This window comes from Lactuca sativa, chromosome 6, assembly GCF_002870075.4.
Source record: "Lactuca sativa cultivar Salinas chromosome 6, Lsat_Salinas_v11, whole genome shotgun sequence".
Lineage (NCBI taxonomy): Eukaryota > Viridiplantae > Streptophyta > Magnoliopsida > Asterales > Asteraceae > Lactuca > Lactuca sativa.
The window spans coordinates 193273286-193288620 of record NC_056628.2 but is presented as its reverse complement, the minus strand read 5'-3'; the positions used below and the strand labels follow the sequence as shown (position 1 = coordinate 193288620).

Sequence of the window (15335 nt, the reverse complement as noted above, 5' to 3'; positions counted from 1 at the left end):
TATTTAAATGCTCTAACTTGGCCTCCTTAGTCCCTAACACTTCCAGAGAACTGTAGAAAGAAACCCTATCCCCCATATTGTTCTTGAGAGTGATTTTGGCTTTGTGGAGAAGGTTTGGAGCTTAGAGGAAGGAAAAGGAGGTTGAAGTGTGCAAGGAGGAGAAGTAGATCTGGAATCTACATTGTGAGAAGCTTCCATTCAGGTAGAAAAGTTCTTACCTTGATCATTAGTTCATTAGATCCCCTTTTGTCCCAAATTGGTGGTTTCAAGCCCTAAAACCTCAAATTTCATGTATTTATGCTTTAAGTTCTGAAAGGACTTCAGATTGGGATCTTATGGACATCCTAGAAGTATAAAGTCTCTGTGGTTGGGGTTATTGAGGTCCCTATTGGGTGTATGACCCCTTAAAGAGCTTGGATTTGCCTTCTTAAGCTCATAGGGCCATGCATGCACGTAAAGTTTGCAACTTTACGTGATAAGCATGCCCTAGGAGCATAGATCTATGGGTTAGAGGTGTTGCATGTCTCATTTTTGGTCTGTATGGGAAGTGGGTCGAAGGGACTCGGCGAGTCCCAAAGTGGAACTCGGCGAGTTCTATGAAGATGGTCTTAGACTCGGCGAGTTGGATGAACAACTCGGCGAGTCCTATGAAGATTTCCTGGAGCTCGCCGAGTTGTTCTTCAAACTCGGCGAGTCATATGAACTTTCACTAAGTAAGAGGGGTTTAAGTGTCGAAGGTCCAACCCTTCGTATCTGCACGCGGGATTAGCAGTGTAACGTAGTCCTAAAACCCCAAATCCTCTTGCGGGATGTTCTGGTGAGGATTGGAAGCGAGTAGGAGATCTGCTCGTGGAACTCGGCGAGTTGCTCTCGGACTCAGCGAGTCGGATCACGAGTCGGTTCCATAGTCCCGAGTAGTGAGTCAAGGGCGACTCAGTGAGTGGAAAGAGGGACTTGGCGAGTAGGACCGGGTTAGTAGGAGGAGGACTCGGCGAGTCTGTGCCACGACTCGGTGAGTCCAGTCAACTGGAAGTTGACTTTGACCAAGGAATTGACCTTGGACCAGGGATGGGTCAATCAATTGACCTAAGGGTATTTATGAGTGGCTAATCTATGTTTATGGGTTGGCAGCCGGAGGATTACCGGTGCAGCAGCCAGACGTCGAGTAGTCAGACTTTCGGTAGCTACTCTTCGAGGTGAGTTTCCTTCCAGTAGTAACGGGTCTAAGGCACCAAGGTCGGCCCGTATAGACGATGTGCTAGTGTTGGAGTGTGGGTAGAGCCCGTATCTCATGGTTGAGTTTGATGATGATATATGCCAGTATGATAGATTTGTCTATACTTGTTGTCTGTGTGATACTTGTATGTTATGGATTAGCAGCTGAGTGTGGGGGAGGCCCGTATCTCTCTGATAGTGGAGTGTGAGCGAGGCCCGTATCTCTCAGATAAGGGAGTGTGGGCGAGGCTCGTATCTCCTATCTAGCGGAGTGTAGGCAAGGCCCGTATCTTCATGAGTGTGGGCGAGGTCCATATCTCCTAGTTGTTCATTGTATGTTTGTATGATATGAGGTATTGTGGGGGAACTCACTAAGCTTCGTGCTTACAGTTTTTAGTTTTGGTTTCAGGTACCTCTTCTTCAAAGGGGAAGGAGCTGGCGCGGTAGCGGCCCATCACACACATGCCTCGTATTCTGCACTATGAGATCTTCCTGGGGATTTGTACTCTGACATTATTATGTTTATGAAAATGTTTTCCAGACATGTGATATCTTTTATGAAATGTTATGATCGGTGAACGCTTTTATTTCTAAATGCTTTACTAAGTATATGTTTTAAAAATGAAATTTTTGTTTCGTATTTTGGGACGTTACACAGGATACCGCGGGGGGGAGGATTCCAAGATTTGCCAAGATGGAGTTTCCGACCTACGATGGAAAGGGTAATCCAATCGAATGGCTTCAAAGGTGTGAAGATTTTTTTGAAGAGCAACAGACTCCCATGGAGTCTTGGGTGAGACAGGCCACCTTTTCACTACAAGGAAAAGCTAGTGCGTGGTACCACAACCTGAGACGGATGAAGACATGCTTGAACTGGTTTGAGTTTTCAAAAGAATGCAGAATTAGATTCGGACCACCAATGAGTATGAACCCATTGGGTGAATTGACCCGTTTAAGGCAGTCCAGTTCAGTGGAAGACTACTGCGAGAACTTCGAGTCCTTGCTGGGAAGGACGACAGGAGTAACTCCTGACCAAAGCATATGGCATTTTTGTGCGGGCTTGATCAATGTTATCCGCTACGAGGTAGAATTTGCTAGACCCACTACGTTGTACTATGCCATGAATCTCGCCCGACAAATTGAGCTCAAACTAGAAGAAGAAGGTCGCCCAAGAAGTTTTGGGGCACCCTTATCAAACAGGAACGGGAACCGAGAAGCAACCACGGGTGGGACCGGAACCACAAAGTCAGAAACTCGCAACCCAACTTTTAAACGCCTCACCACCGCGGAGATGGCGGAGAGACGGGCTAAAGGCCTTTGCTTCAATTGTGATGAGATGTTATCTATTGGTCACAAATGTGCTAAACTTTTTTGCATCATGATGACAGACGAGGAAGAAAATGATGATTATGAGGAAGACACCCCCACAATACCGCTGAATGCAATCAAGGGTGAGAAGACGGAGCAAACCTTTCAAGTCCGGGCCAAGATTGGGAATGGAATTGCATGGGTGCTTTTGGATAGTGGAAGTACCCACAATTTCATAGCAACAAGGGCAGCTGAACAACTTGGGGTAACCATTTAGCACCGACTAGGACTACGGGTCGCACTTCCAGATGGGGATAGAATGGCCAGCAATGGGACCAGCAAAAACTTACCAGTAGAGGTACAAGGGTATAAATTCCAGGCTCATATGTTTGTTATTCCTTTAGAAGGTTTTGATATCGTATTAGGTATCCGATGGCTACAACAACTAGGAAAGATATTATGGGATTTTACGGTTCGGGAGATGGAGTTTACAGTTAACGGGAAGAATATTAAGTGGTTTGGTGAGTCCCCTGACACAGCAAGCTTGGCCGTGCTCACCAAAAATGATAGCCTAGCACCAAATCTAGATGATATTTTGGAGGAATTTGATGATATATTTAAAACACCACAGGGGTTACCCCCCTCTTGGCCGTGTGACCACCGAATCTGCCTCAAAGTCAACACCGAACCAGTGGCCGTCCATCCTTACCGTTACCATCATCTTCTTAAGGATGAAATCAAAAAGCAATGCAATGAGATGTTGAGAAGCGGGACTATCAGACCTAGCCAATCACCAGTTTCCTCACCTGTACTACTAGTAAAAAAAACAAGATAAAACGTGGCGTTTCTGTGTAGATTATGGGGAGCTCAACGCAAAAATTGTGAATGATAAATTTCCGATACCCGTGGTTGAAGAGCTCCTCGATGAGCTGCATGGTGCGTCGGTCTTCACCAAGTTAGATCTTACATCGGGATATCATCAGGTACGCATGTTCTAACCTGATATCGAGAAAACTGCTTTTCACACTCACCATGGACACTTTAAATTTCTCGTGATGCCTTTCGGGTTGTCCAACGCCCTGTCCACATTCCAAAGCTTAGTGAACGAAGTCTTTCATGCGTATCTACGAAAGTGTGTCCTCGTTTTTTTGATGATATTTTAGTCTATAGCCCCTCTATATTTGACCATGTGGCTCACCTTCGAATCATTTTTGAGCTGTTGCGAAAACACAAATTATTTTTAAAACGAACTAAATGCACGTTTGGGAGCCGAGAAGTAGTTTATTTGGGGCACATTGTTCACGGAAACGGAGTAGCAGTCGATCAAACGAAGATAGAAGCTATTCGTGATTGGCCAAAACCACACAACATTCGAACCTTGCGTGGGTTTCTTGGATTAACGGGATACTATCGTAAGTTTATCAGGGATTACGGGATCATCGCGGGTCCATTGACAGGTATGTTACGTCGTAACAGTTTTATGTGGGCCCCTAAGTCCGAACTCGCCTTTACTCAGTTGAAAGACGCGCTCTCCAACTCCCCAGTTCTTGTATTACCAGATTTCACAGCAGTTTTTATTGTTGAGTGTGATGCATCAGGTAGTGGAATTGGGGCCATCTTGCAACAAAACAATCACCCTGTGGCTTTCTTTAGTCGGAAATTGGTTGATCGACATCACAAGCTTCCGGCATATGAACGAGAGCTAATTGGGTTGGCTAAAGTCGTGGCTCATTGGCGGCCCTACCTATGGGGTCGACACTTTTTGATCAAAACTGACCACTACAGCCTCAAATTCTTTCTTGACCAACGGCTAACCACATACCCACAACAACATTGGGTTAACAAATTACTAGGGTTCGATTTTACGGTAGAATATCGAGCGGGATCATTAAACCGAGCAGCAGATGCGCTGTCAAGGAGAGAGGACCAAATCGATACCGAAGAACTCTTTTTGATGTCAGATTTGCAACCAAAAATACTCGACACTCTACGCGTTGAAATTGAAACTGATGATGAACTTCGGGAATTGCGAAGAAGGATAATTGACGGAATCGAGGACAACAGGTGGACTGTTAAAGACGGACTGATCATTCGTGACGGATGGGTGTATTTAAAATCCAGCTCTCCGCTGGTTGATGAAGTGGTCTCGACAGTTCATAATGCCACTCATGAAGGGGTACAGAAGACAATGGAGCGGATACGTAGTGATTTTTATTGGAAGGGTTGGAAGGCTACCATCTAAGTTTTTATTCGAGAGTGTGTCGTGTGCCAACGAAATAAGTGGGAAACCCTCCAACCAGTCGGTCTTCTTCAGCCCTTACCCATTCCGGAGTCCGTATGGTCGGATATTTCAATGGATTTTGTCGAGGCGTTACCCAAGGTGTCGGGTAAATCAGTCTTGCTGGTGGTAGTAGATCGATTTTCTAAGTCTGGTCACTTTATTCCCTTGGGCCATCCCTACACTACCGAGTCTGTCGCTAAAGCCTTCTTCACGGAGGTTTTTCGCTTGCATGGTCTACCGGAAACAATAGTTTCAGACAGGGACAAAGTATTTCAAAGTGCTTTTTGGAAGGAGTTGTTTCGCCTATCTGGATCTCAGTTAGCTTTTTCCACAACATACCACCCTCAAAGTGACGGTCAAACAGAGGCAGTCAACCGCACTATTGAAATGTATCTACGATGCTTGGTGGGAGATAAACCCCGTACATGGTTGGCCTGGTTACCATGGGCAGAGTATTGTTATAACAATTCTTATCATACAACATTGAAGACTACACCATTTAAATTGGTTTATGGGCGTGATCCTCTCAAATTACTTAATTATGTTGCAGGTCATTCTAAAGTCGAAGCAGTGGATCAAATGCTTATTGATCGGTCAGAATTTTTAGCTGTGGCCAAAGTAAGACTTGCTGAAGCTCAACAACGCATGAAATTAACTTATGATAGTCACCACAGACAGTTGGAATTTCAAGAAGGCGATTGGGTTTGGTTAAAACTCCAACCCTATCGGCAGCTCACAGTGGCTAAGTCGAAGTTTACGAAGCTTTCTCCAAAGTTTTATGGGCCATTCTGAGTGCTACAACGAATTGGATCCGTCGCATATCGTTTAGCTCTTCCAGAGGGTCGCCGCATCCACAATGTGTTTCACATATCCCTCTTAAAACCCCACCAAGGAGTGCCACCAAAAGTTTTTACTGCTTTACCACCCTTAGTTGATGGTAAAACCCTACTTCAACCTTACAAGGTGTTGCGTGCTCGTTGGTATGAAGGAGTGCCTGAGTTACTGGTTCAGTGGTCTGAAGGAGATGAAAATTGTGCGACCTGGGAAAGGCGGGAAACATTTCTAGAAGCTTATCCCTATTATGAGCTTGAGGACAAGCTCAAATTGGAGGGAGGGAGTAATGTTATGGATAATGAGGGTGTCAATCCTAAATATGGTAAGGTGTATCACAGGAAGAAGAAAGAAGCATCAGGGATTTAGAATTTTTAATTTAAATAAGTTAAGAAAATTATTTACTTTTTGGTGTTGGAATCGTTTAAGGATTCTGTCAGGATTGAGTTTCTAGTTCCCATGTTTAAAAGATTTTCTAGCCCTATTTAAAGGGTGTTTTTGGGTGAAATAAGATAGGCTTGAAATCAATCATTTTAATCTCTTAGAATAGTTTAACCTAGTCTCCTCTCCAGGGAGATTAGGTCTTAATAATACTCACGGCTGCAGGAAGCACAACCACAGGACTTGTCACGAGATCTAAATCCCGGGGCGTATCAAAATCTTGACAAAATAGCAGAATCAAGACCACTAAATGCATCAAAACTTATGGAACGAAACACTAATTTTCACAAGATCGTCGAAGCAGAACGTTTGGCTACCCTTGATCTGAAACAAAAAAGCAGGGTAAAATGGATGAGAGACGGGGATGAAAATACCAAGTTCTTTCATGGATTCATAAACAACAAAAACAGATGTACTCGGTTGAACGGACTCACAATAAACGGGTTGTGGACCACAGACATTAAAAAAAATCAAATGTGAGGTCCTGTGTTTCTACAACGATAAATTTAAAGAGAAATGGGTCTCAAGGCCTTAGCTTATCAGCCCTTTGTTTCGATCTATATCCCAGATGGGTTTACATTCAAATTCATAAAACCTTCTGGGAGACTATGAAATCGGATATCCTAGCTTTTGTTAGTCACTTCGAAAAATATGGCACGTTTGCTCGAGGCTGCACTTCATCAATGATAACCCTTGTTCCTAAAATCAAAGACCCAACTTTGCTCAGTGATTACCAACCTACAAGCCTGATTGGATGCATGTACAAAATAATTGCAAAAATTCTCGCATGTCATCTAAAATCAGTAATTGGACACGTCATTGGCGATGCACAATCAACATATGTTGAGAAACGAAACATCCTTGATGGCCCACATATCATCAATGAAATACATTCATGGGCTAAAAAGGTCAAACATAAGGTATTACTATTCAAGGTAGATTTTGACAAAGCATTTGATTCGATCAATTGGGAGTATTTGGACTCCGTTCTCTCACAAATGGGCTTCAAAGAGAAGTGGAGAACATGGATTCGTGGCTGTCTCTCATCCTCCCGAGCGTCTGTCATCGTAAATGGATCCTCAACTAAAGAATTCAGCTTATCTAAAGGTGTGCGCCAGGGAGACCCGCTCTCTCCTTTTCTATTCATCATAGCCATGGAGGGGCTAAATGTAGCATTAAAATTAACATGTAATCAAGGAATCTTTAAAGGAATCAAAATCCCAAACGGCGGTCCTCTAATTTCACACTTATTTTATGTCGATGATGCGGTTTTCATTGACGAATGGTCCAAGTCCAATATCACCAACCTAGGTAGAATCCTAAAGTGCTTTCATGCTTCCTTTGGGCTTAAAGTCAATTTCAATAAATCAAGGGTGTTTGGTATTGGAGCCTCCTCTAGTGAAACAAACAGGTGGGCAAATATTCTCGGGTGCGAGGTGGGGGTATTCTCATTCAACTATTTGCGAGTACCAGTTGGAGCGAACATAAATCTGAAGAAGAATTGGAAACCCATAATCGATCGGTTCATTTCCAAACTTTCAGTTTGAAAAGCAAAGACGCTATCTTTTGGTGGTCGATTAACATTATTAAAAGTAGTTCTTGGCAGCCTTCCGACATACTATCTCTCTCTTTTCAAAGCCCCGCTGGGGGTGTTGGATGCTCTCGAAAGGATTAGACGCCGATTTCTATGGGGTGGATATGACACTAAATCTAAAATCCACTGGGTCTCATGGGACAAAGTTACAACTCCTATTGATAAGGGCGGATTGGGTGTAGGATCATTGCGTGCACTAAACACTTAACTTATTGTCAAATGGTGGTGGAGACTGAGAGAAGATCAATCTGCTCTTTGGTGTCAGGTCATTCACGGGATACACAATCTTACTAGACGTGCTGTAGATCAATTGTCAAAGAAAGGAATTAGTGGTGTGTGGAACAACATCGCTGGGGCACAATGAAGAGAGCTGACTTGGACTACAAATGTATTATAAAAAAATTAATCGGTTTGGGTAATTGCACCTTATTTTGGCATGACATTTGGTGGGGAAATGACAAATTAAAATCAAAATTCCCGGAACTGTTCGCCTTGGAAAGTAATAAATGTTGTTTGGTTCAGGATCATGTAACACCAACAGGTTATAGTTGGGACTGGAATGCTAACCCCTGGTCGGGAAACCTAAATCAGAATCTTGGGCATTTTTGACTGCAATGGATGCATTTAATCCAACTTTTGAGCCAGATACATGGCGTTCGTGTCGACCTCATCCTTGGATTCAAGCCATAACTAATAAGGTTAAAGAAAATGTGTCAAGAATGGAGGTACAATCATCCGAAGATGTTGTCCCCTTTAATTTCTTTACTCCAATCAGAATTATCAGAGATGATAATCTATGTAACTTGCGATGAAGAGGGGAGAAAAACATGCATGTACATTGGGATGAAAAGAAACAACAAGCTGGAGAAGAAGATGAGAAAAAGCATCGTCCACGAGAATCATGGAATTTTAAATTGATACAAAATTAGGGTAAAGTTTTTTTTTAAAAGTAAATTAGGGTTAATCCAAAAATTTTATTTAGGAGGGTATTTTTGTAATATGATACAAAATTTTGAATTTTAAATAATTTTTTTAATATTAAATTGATTTGATCCTAATAAAATTATGAGATTGGATATAAATGTGATATATATGTAATTTTAATTTTTATAAGGATATATAAGTAATATTATAAATTTCTAAGGATATAAATGAAATTTTCCCATTATATATATATATATATATATATATATATATATATATATATATATATATATATATATATATATATATATATATTAACGAGCGCCCATGGGGATTCGGGAATAGACTGTCTACCCTCATCTTGGCCCTTAAAATTAAAATGAGGTTTAACCATGTCCTTGTCCCGATTTTTTTTAAATAAATACCCCAACCCACCCACCCATACGGGATTGGGAACCTATAAGACTTTTTGACATCTCTAGTTTAAAAGTTTAGAATTGGGGTTGATTGAATTATTGTGGTCGTTGTTGTTGTTTGTAGTAGTAGTTTGAGTGGTATGGAAGGTTTGTGAATTGTTGGATTGGGGATGTTAACAATTGCATGTAATTAAGATGTGTATATAGATCATTTGAAGTGTTTGGGGGTGGTTGAGGTGTTCGAAGTGGATGGAATATTTTGATTTGGATCCAGATTTTGAAGAAAAGATGAAAAAAATTAGAAAGAAATGTGTTTTTGTAGTGTGAAATGTGTATAAAATTGTTGGTAGTCATAGTTATAAGATATATAGTTTAAATTTGAAATTTTTTTTTATTAAACACAAACGTATACATATTCAACATTCAACGGTGCAATTTTTAACCGTTTGGAAATGTGTTCGCTTATTGGTTGTCTTCGCACGTAGAGGGCGTCACGTCACAACACATCCACCTTCTTTGGGGGCGGTGTTCATGCATGGATAAATGTGACACATCGGATATCATGTGCGTTTTCCTCTCCCACACCAGACATCCTTATCGTATACGATAGTCGAACATTTTTGGATAATTTTGAGAGGTTAAGATCGAATTTTATATCGTTCCAATTTTATCGGATGTCCCCTTGTGTGGAAAACATAATTAAATCACATAATTGTTTGATGCACTATAACATCATTATCGATCCCAAGGAAATTGTGTCGTGGAACTCAACTGACTGCTGTTGGGTTTCTGATTTTGTGAGAGACGACATGTTTATGGTATGTTTGTTACGTGAACGATTAGAACTGGCGGGACATGTTGTCAATGATGGACCATTCGACCGGGATAAGTCGGACCCCTTTAAGATCCTATACTTCATTTCGAGAGCAAAACTTGGAAGAATACCATCTACAGTGGCATTAAGAAACAGGGGAATCATAATTCCAAATATGGATGAGGAGTCATGTGATCATGTTTTGTTAACATGTCCTGTAGCGATGGCAATCATGGACTCGATCCTTGCTTGGTGTGAAATTAGATGTGACAGATTTCTTTCGGTGGAAAATATGTTCATTTTCATCTCACGATGGTCGAAGTGTAAATTTAAAAGAAAAATGTTAAATGTGATATTAAGTGGAGTTTTATAGTGCATATGGACTCATAGAAACAAAAGGATATTCGAAAATCCCAATAGTCCTAGAGAATACGGTGGAAAGAATAAAAGCAACAACATTCATATGGTGCAAGCAAGGAGGATTATTCAAAAATATGGATCGGAGAGTTTAGAATTTATGTCCTTTCCTTTGTTTGTAATTTTTCCATGTTTTTCCTGTTCTTTTTTTCTTCTTCTTTTCTTTTTTTTACTCTCTCTATGTACTGTTTGTATTTTCTTCCACATCTCCTTGATGTGGGTTGCTATGATATTTGCCGTTTCAAAATAATAATTAAAAAAAACGAATTTTATGAAATGGAGGTGTATCTCCCGATATTGTTAAGAGTCAATAGATTATTGGGCGGGCAAACACGTATGCAATCTATCCCAAATGGACATTTAAGCTTACTTTTTGCGAGGTTGATTTTCTAGGATATTATTGTGCTTTTCTTTAATACGTTTATGGAGTTATTAATTTTAGTCAATGTTCTAAATAACGTAAGGTGTGGTTTGACGGCAAAATAAAAATTAAGTCATAGTGTTTTTCAAGGCGTGACTATATTATATACATTAAAAGATATAAATAATATAATTATTGAATTCTTTCAAATATATGAAGTTTTTAGAAGTGTTATATTAATAAAAAAGTTAACCAAAACTCATTTATTTTAGGTCCGATAAAAAAAAAACAAAAAAACTCGCGCCTTGAAAAAAGCTCGCGCCATAACGCAATAAGGCGCCTTAACACGTTATTTGGGCGTCACGTTTCACAAACCCGCCTTAGACGTTTTCGTAACGGCTACACCACGCCTCGCGCCATGGCACGCCTTGAGGCGCGCCATGGCGCGTTTTTTAGAACCATGATTTTAGTAAATGACTTGATTTCAGATAAGGACGTATCTTGCCATGGCACACCTTGACACGTTAGGACCCCAGCCAGGGGCTCTGCCCCTTGGACCCCGCTAGGGGCGCTGCCCCTTTGGAAACCCCGGACCTGGGAGTGCTGTCCCCGAACCCCCGACTAGTTGTCGAACCGGCTTCTAACTCGATCTTATACATGCGTGCACTCCGCACAACCCCGTACATGTACTAGAGTACAAATCATGAAGCCCCTTAGCTCACATGTTAGTTCCAGTTACTTAAAATGACATGGTGACACTAAAATCACCAACATTTGATTCTCGCCAATATGGATTGTCGCATGCGTATTATACAATTATTATCATTTGATTTTTTCTAGATATCTATAGGATGTGGTTTTTTTAAGATCTAATTTGAATATCAAGTTCCATATGCTAGAAATCGTGGAGATGTTACCAACAATCTAATACCACAATTATCCATTTTTTTTTGCCCCCTTCAGTTTTGTTTTAACTTAAGTATTCCAAGTATTCAATTCTTTGTAAAACTTAATCAATTTAGAAGTTCGAAACTCTAACTTGTAAAACTTAATCAATTTTTATAGTTTTTTCTCTGAAAACATTTCAAACCTATATAATAACTTCATAATTTGGCCAATTATAAATTGATACTTATTTTATACTATTATTAAAATAATTGATCAATTTATTAAATGTGATGACCTAACATCGTCATTTTTATGAATATCTATCGAAACAAATCATGTGCAAACAGCCAAACAGGACCATACATGAAAATCCATCAAGATAATGTGCAAAAGATAGACTCGGAACATTATGAACCATAAATGGAACTTTACTGAATATCAGGGACTTAAAATGGAAACTTACTGAATAAGATGGATTATAAATGTAAAGTATCTAATCATTAGGATATCATTTGTCATCTGACAGCTGCTTTTTACTCATATTCCCAAATTTAACTACGTAGAGTAACCGGTACGGACAATCGACATCTCTCACTGACAGAGAGTGGCCGTCACTCCAACGGACCACCGCTGACCGCTCGCCGCCATGAGAGCCGCAACGAGCGTCCCTTCACCGGATCACATCACAAACCCCAACACATTCATAAAAATTCTAGTCCTGTCGTTCTTCTCCTTATCCCTCTTCTTCGCCGTCAAACACTTTTCCTCCGACACTACCTACTCTCAGGAATTCTCTCTACCGTTCTCCTCCACCACCAACACTACCACAGCCGTCCACGCCGATGTCAATTCCACTGCCAGCAGTTCATCCACTTATTTGGCCTCACCACCAAAAGCGGCCTCTCCGCAACCGCCGCATCTGCAGCCCGAAGATGTTATTGAGAGGACGGGAATTGTGGACGAGAACGGCGCGATGACGGTTGACTTTGTGATAGGGGATTACGACTCGAGTTTACTTGAGAGTAAGGTTAACGAAAGTTTGGGGGAGAGTGTTGTAGAAAGCGATCAGAATTGGGAAAAAATTGAGAAATTTAGGGTTTGTGATCAGGGTAAAAGAGAGTATATACCTTGTTTGGATAATGTAGATGTGGTTTCTAGGTTAAATTCAACTGAAAAGGGCGAGAAGTATGAAAGACATTGCCCAGCAAAAGGAAACGAATTGGATTGTCTGGTGCCCAATCCCAAAGGGTACAAAGACCACATTCCATGGCCAAAAAGTCGAGATGAGGTATGTTGATTTACTTTTCTTTACCTAATGCTTGTTCTGTTTTGCTTGTTTTAGTTTCTTACGCTCAACTCACAACAGGTATGGTATGATAATGTACCTCATACACGTCTGGTTGAAGATAAAGGAGGACAAAACTGGATATCAAGAAACAAAGACAAGTTCATATTTCCAGGAGGTGGAACACAGTTCATACATGGCGCAAATCTGTACTTGGATCAAATCTCTAAGGTTTTCTGTCTTCAATTACTGTAGATTATAAATCAAGTATCCATCCCTTTGATTCCATCTTTCTACCAAATGTACAGATGGTTCCTGATATTGCATTTGGTCAACATGTTCGAGTTGCATTGGATGTTGGTTGTGGTGTAGCAAGTTTTGGTGCTTTTTTACTTGATCGAAATGTGACTACTCTATCTATAGCACCAAAAGATGTTCATGAGAATCAGATTCAATTTGCCCTAGAGCGTGGTGTTCCTGCCATGGTGGCAGTATTTGCAACACACAGATTGTTATATCCAAGCCAAGCATTTGATTTAATACATTGCTCAAGATGTAGAATAAACTGGACTCGTGATGGTATTCCCCTTTCAATTGTTTTTAGATTTTTCTTAGTAGTATTTAGTATTTACTGATATTAATTATCTTTTTACCTTTTGTTGGTTTCTGTTTAAGATGGAATTTTGCTTCTGGAGGTGAACAGGATGCTAAGGGCAGGAGGATACTTTGTGTGGGCAGCACAACCTGTTTATAAACATGAAGATAAGCTTCAAGAACAATGGAAAGGTGACATGACAATATGACATTTCTATTTACAAAATTCAATAACATATATATGTTATATGAATAATGTAGTAAATAAAATACAGAAATGGAGGATCTTACTGGACGCATATGTTGGGAACTGATAGCAAAAGAAGGATATATCGCCACATGGCGCAAGCCTCTCAACAACACCTGTTACTTTACACGTAATCAAAACACACAACCTCCAATATGTGAAGAAAAAGATGATCCAGATAATGTTTGGTGAGTCATTGTTTTATTATTATCATCATCATTAACATTATGTTCAAGTGTTTTACAATGTTGTATCATGTAGGTATGTCCCACTGAAGGCATGTATAACTAAATTACCTGAAAATGGTTATGGAGCTAATGTTACAGAGTGGCCACTACGCCTTCATCATCCACCAGAGAGGCTTCAAAGTATAAAAATGGATGCTTTTGTATCCAGGAATGATATATACAAAGCAGAGTATAAATATTGGAAAGAAATAACATTAAGTTATGTTAATGTTTTTCGTTGGAGGACTTTAAATGTACGAAATGTGATGGATATGAGGGCAAGATATGGAGGGTATTAATTAATTATTAAATATTCAATCAATTTCTTTTTCTTATATATGTTGTTATAGCATGTTGATGTTGTGTATGATATGATATGATGACAGATTTGCAGCAGCATTGCATGATCATGGGGTTGATTGTTGGGTTATGAATGTTGTTCCTGTTAGTGATACAAATACTTTGCCTGTTATCTATGATCGTGGGCTTGTAGGTGTTGTGCATGACTGGTATGTAAGAAATAGCAACCTACTTTCATTTATTTATTTATTTTTTATTAATTAAATCTTTTTTTTTTTGGTCAGGTGTGAGCCTTTTGACACATACCCTAGAACATACGACATATTGAATGCTGCTGGGCTCTTCTCCATAGAGCAAAAAAGGTAAAATTTGTAAAATGTTAGGACTTGATGGATAATAAGTAACTAAAAAGGGTTTTTGTTTTGTTTTGATTGAAAAGCAGGTGTAGTATGTCTAGCATAATGCTTGAGATGAATCGAATCTTAAGGCCAAATGGACATGTGTATATTCGGGATGTTAATTCTGTGATTTATAAACTTGAAGAAATAGCAAAGGCGATGGGATGGATGACACATGTGTTTGACAATGGTGAGGGTCCCAATGCTGGGGTCAAGCTTTTGACATGTGAAAAACGCCTTCTATAACACAAACAGACACTTCTCTCGTATTCATATTCCTTAAAAGTATATACCAGATAGCTGCTGCAACAGTTGTAGCCTTAAACCTTAAATTGATCGTTGGAAAACTCGAGTAGGAAGTTTGTTGATGAAGGAAAAAATAATTCTAATAAATAGGTAGATTTACTTGTATTCTTTATATGGATAAACGTTGAATTGAATATATTAATTGATTGTAAAATTGAAAAGATAAGATAAAGGGTATTGGAATGGTAAGATGACTCATGAATCCAATCCGTTTTGGCATTTTACTAAAACTTTTATGTATAATTTATAAACAAGGCTCAAAAGTCGAAACAAACTTTCAACTCCCAAAGCTAAGTAATGAGAAAAAGGTTTAAACATGATGTGGATTATTCAATTAATTTTACTTGATTTTTAATTCTTGTTGTCTGTTACAATTTTTTTATTATTATTTGAATAACTTTTCAGTCCCTTTTTGGTATTCTTTTAACCAATCTAACACAACTTTTTATTATTTAAAAATAAAATACTTTATTTTATGAATTTTTATT

General features: G+C 39.6%; 1 protein-coding gene across 2 annotated transcripts; it reads left to right on the top strand.

The window, feature by feature from the left end:
• Positions 1-12008: 12008 nt before the first annotated feature.
• On the top strand, positions 12009-15041 carry LOC111879609 (probable methyltransferase PMT10). 2 transcript variants are annotated; one of them, XM_023876069.3, is made up of 9 exons: positions 12009-12778; positions 12857-13006; positions 13084-13354; positions 13451-13561; positions 13645-13804; positions 13878-14135; positions 14230-14352; positions 14428-14505; positions 14583-15041. In XM_023876069.3, exons 1-9 carry the CDS (start codon positions 12137-12139, stop codon positions 14785-14787), a joined length of 1998 nt encoding a protein of 665 aa, XP_023731837.1. In that variant the 5' UTR covers positions 12009-12136; the 3' UTR covers positions 14788-15041. The 2 variants fall into 2 exon arrangements, with proteins under 2 accessions (XP_023731837.1, XP_023731838.1); XM_023876070.3 differs by having other exon boundaries at positions 12011-12778; positions 14586-15041.
• Positions 15042-15335: the final 294 nt, after the last annotated feature.

Excerpts from the sequence above, each read along its gene's own strand:
- LOC111879609 (XM_023876069.3), top strand. The coding sequence starts at position 12,137 with ATGAGAGCCGCAACGAGCGTCCCTTCACCGGATCACATCACAAACCCC. Across the intron at positions 13,562-13,644 it reads GCTTCAAGAACAATGGAAAG|AAATGGAGGATCTTACTGGA; the intron begins GTGACATGACAA and ends AATAAAATACAG. Across the intron at positions 13,805-13,877 it reads GATGATCCAGATAATGTTTG|GTATGTCCCACTGAAGGCAT; the intron begins GTGAGTCATTGT and ends TGTATCATGTAG.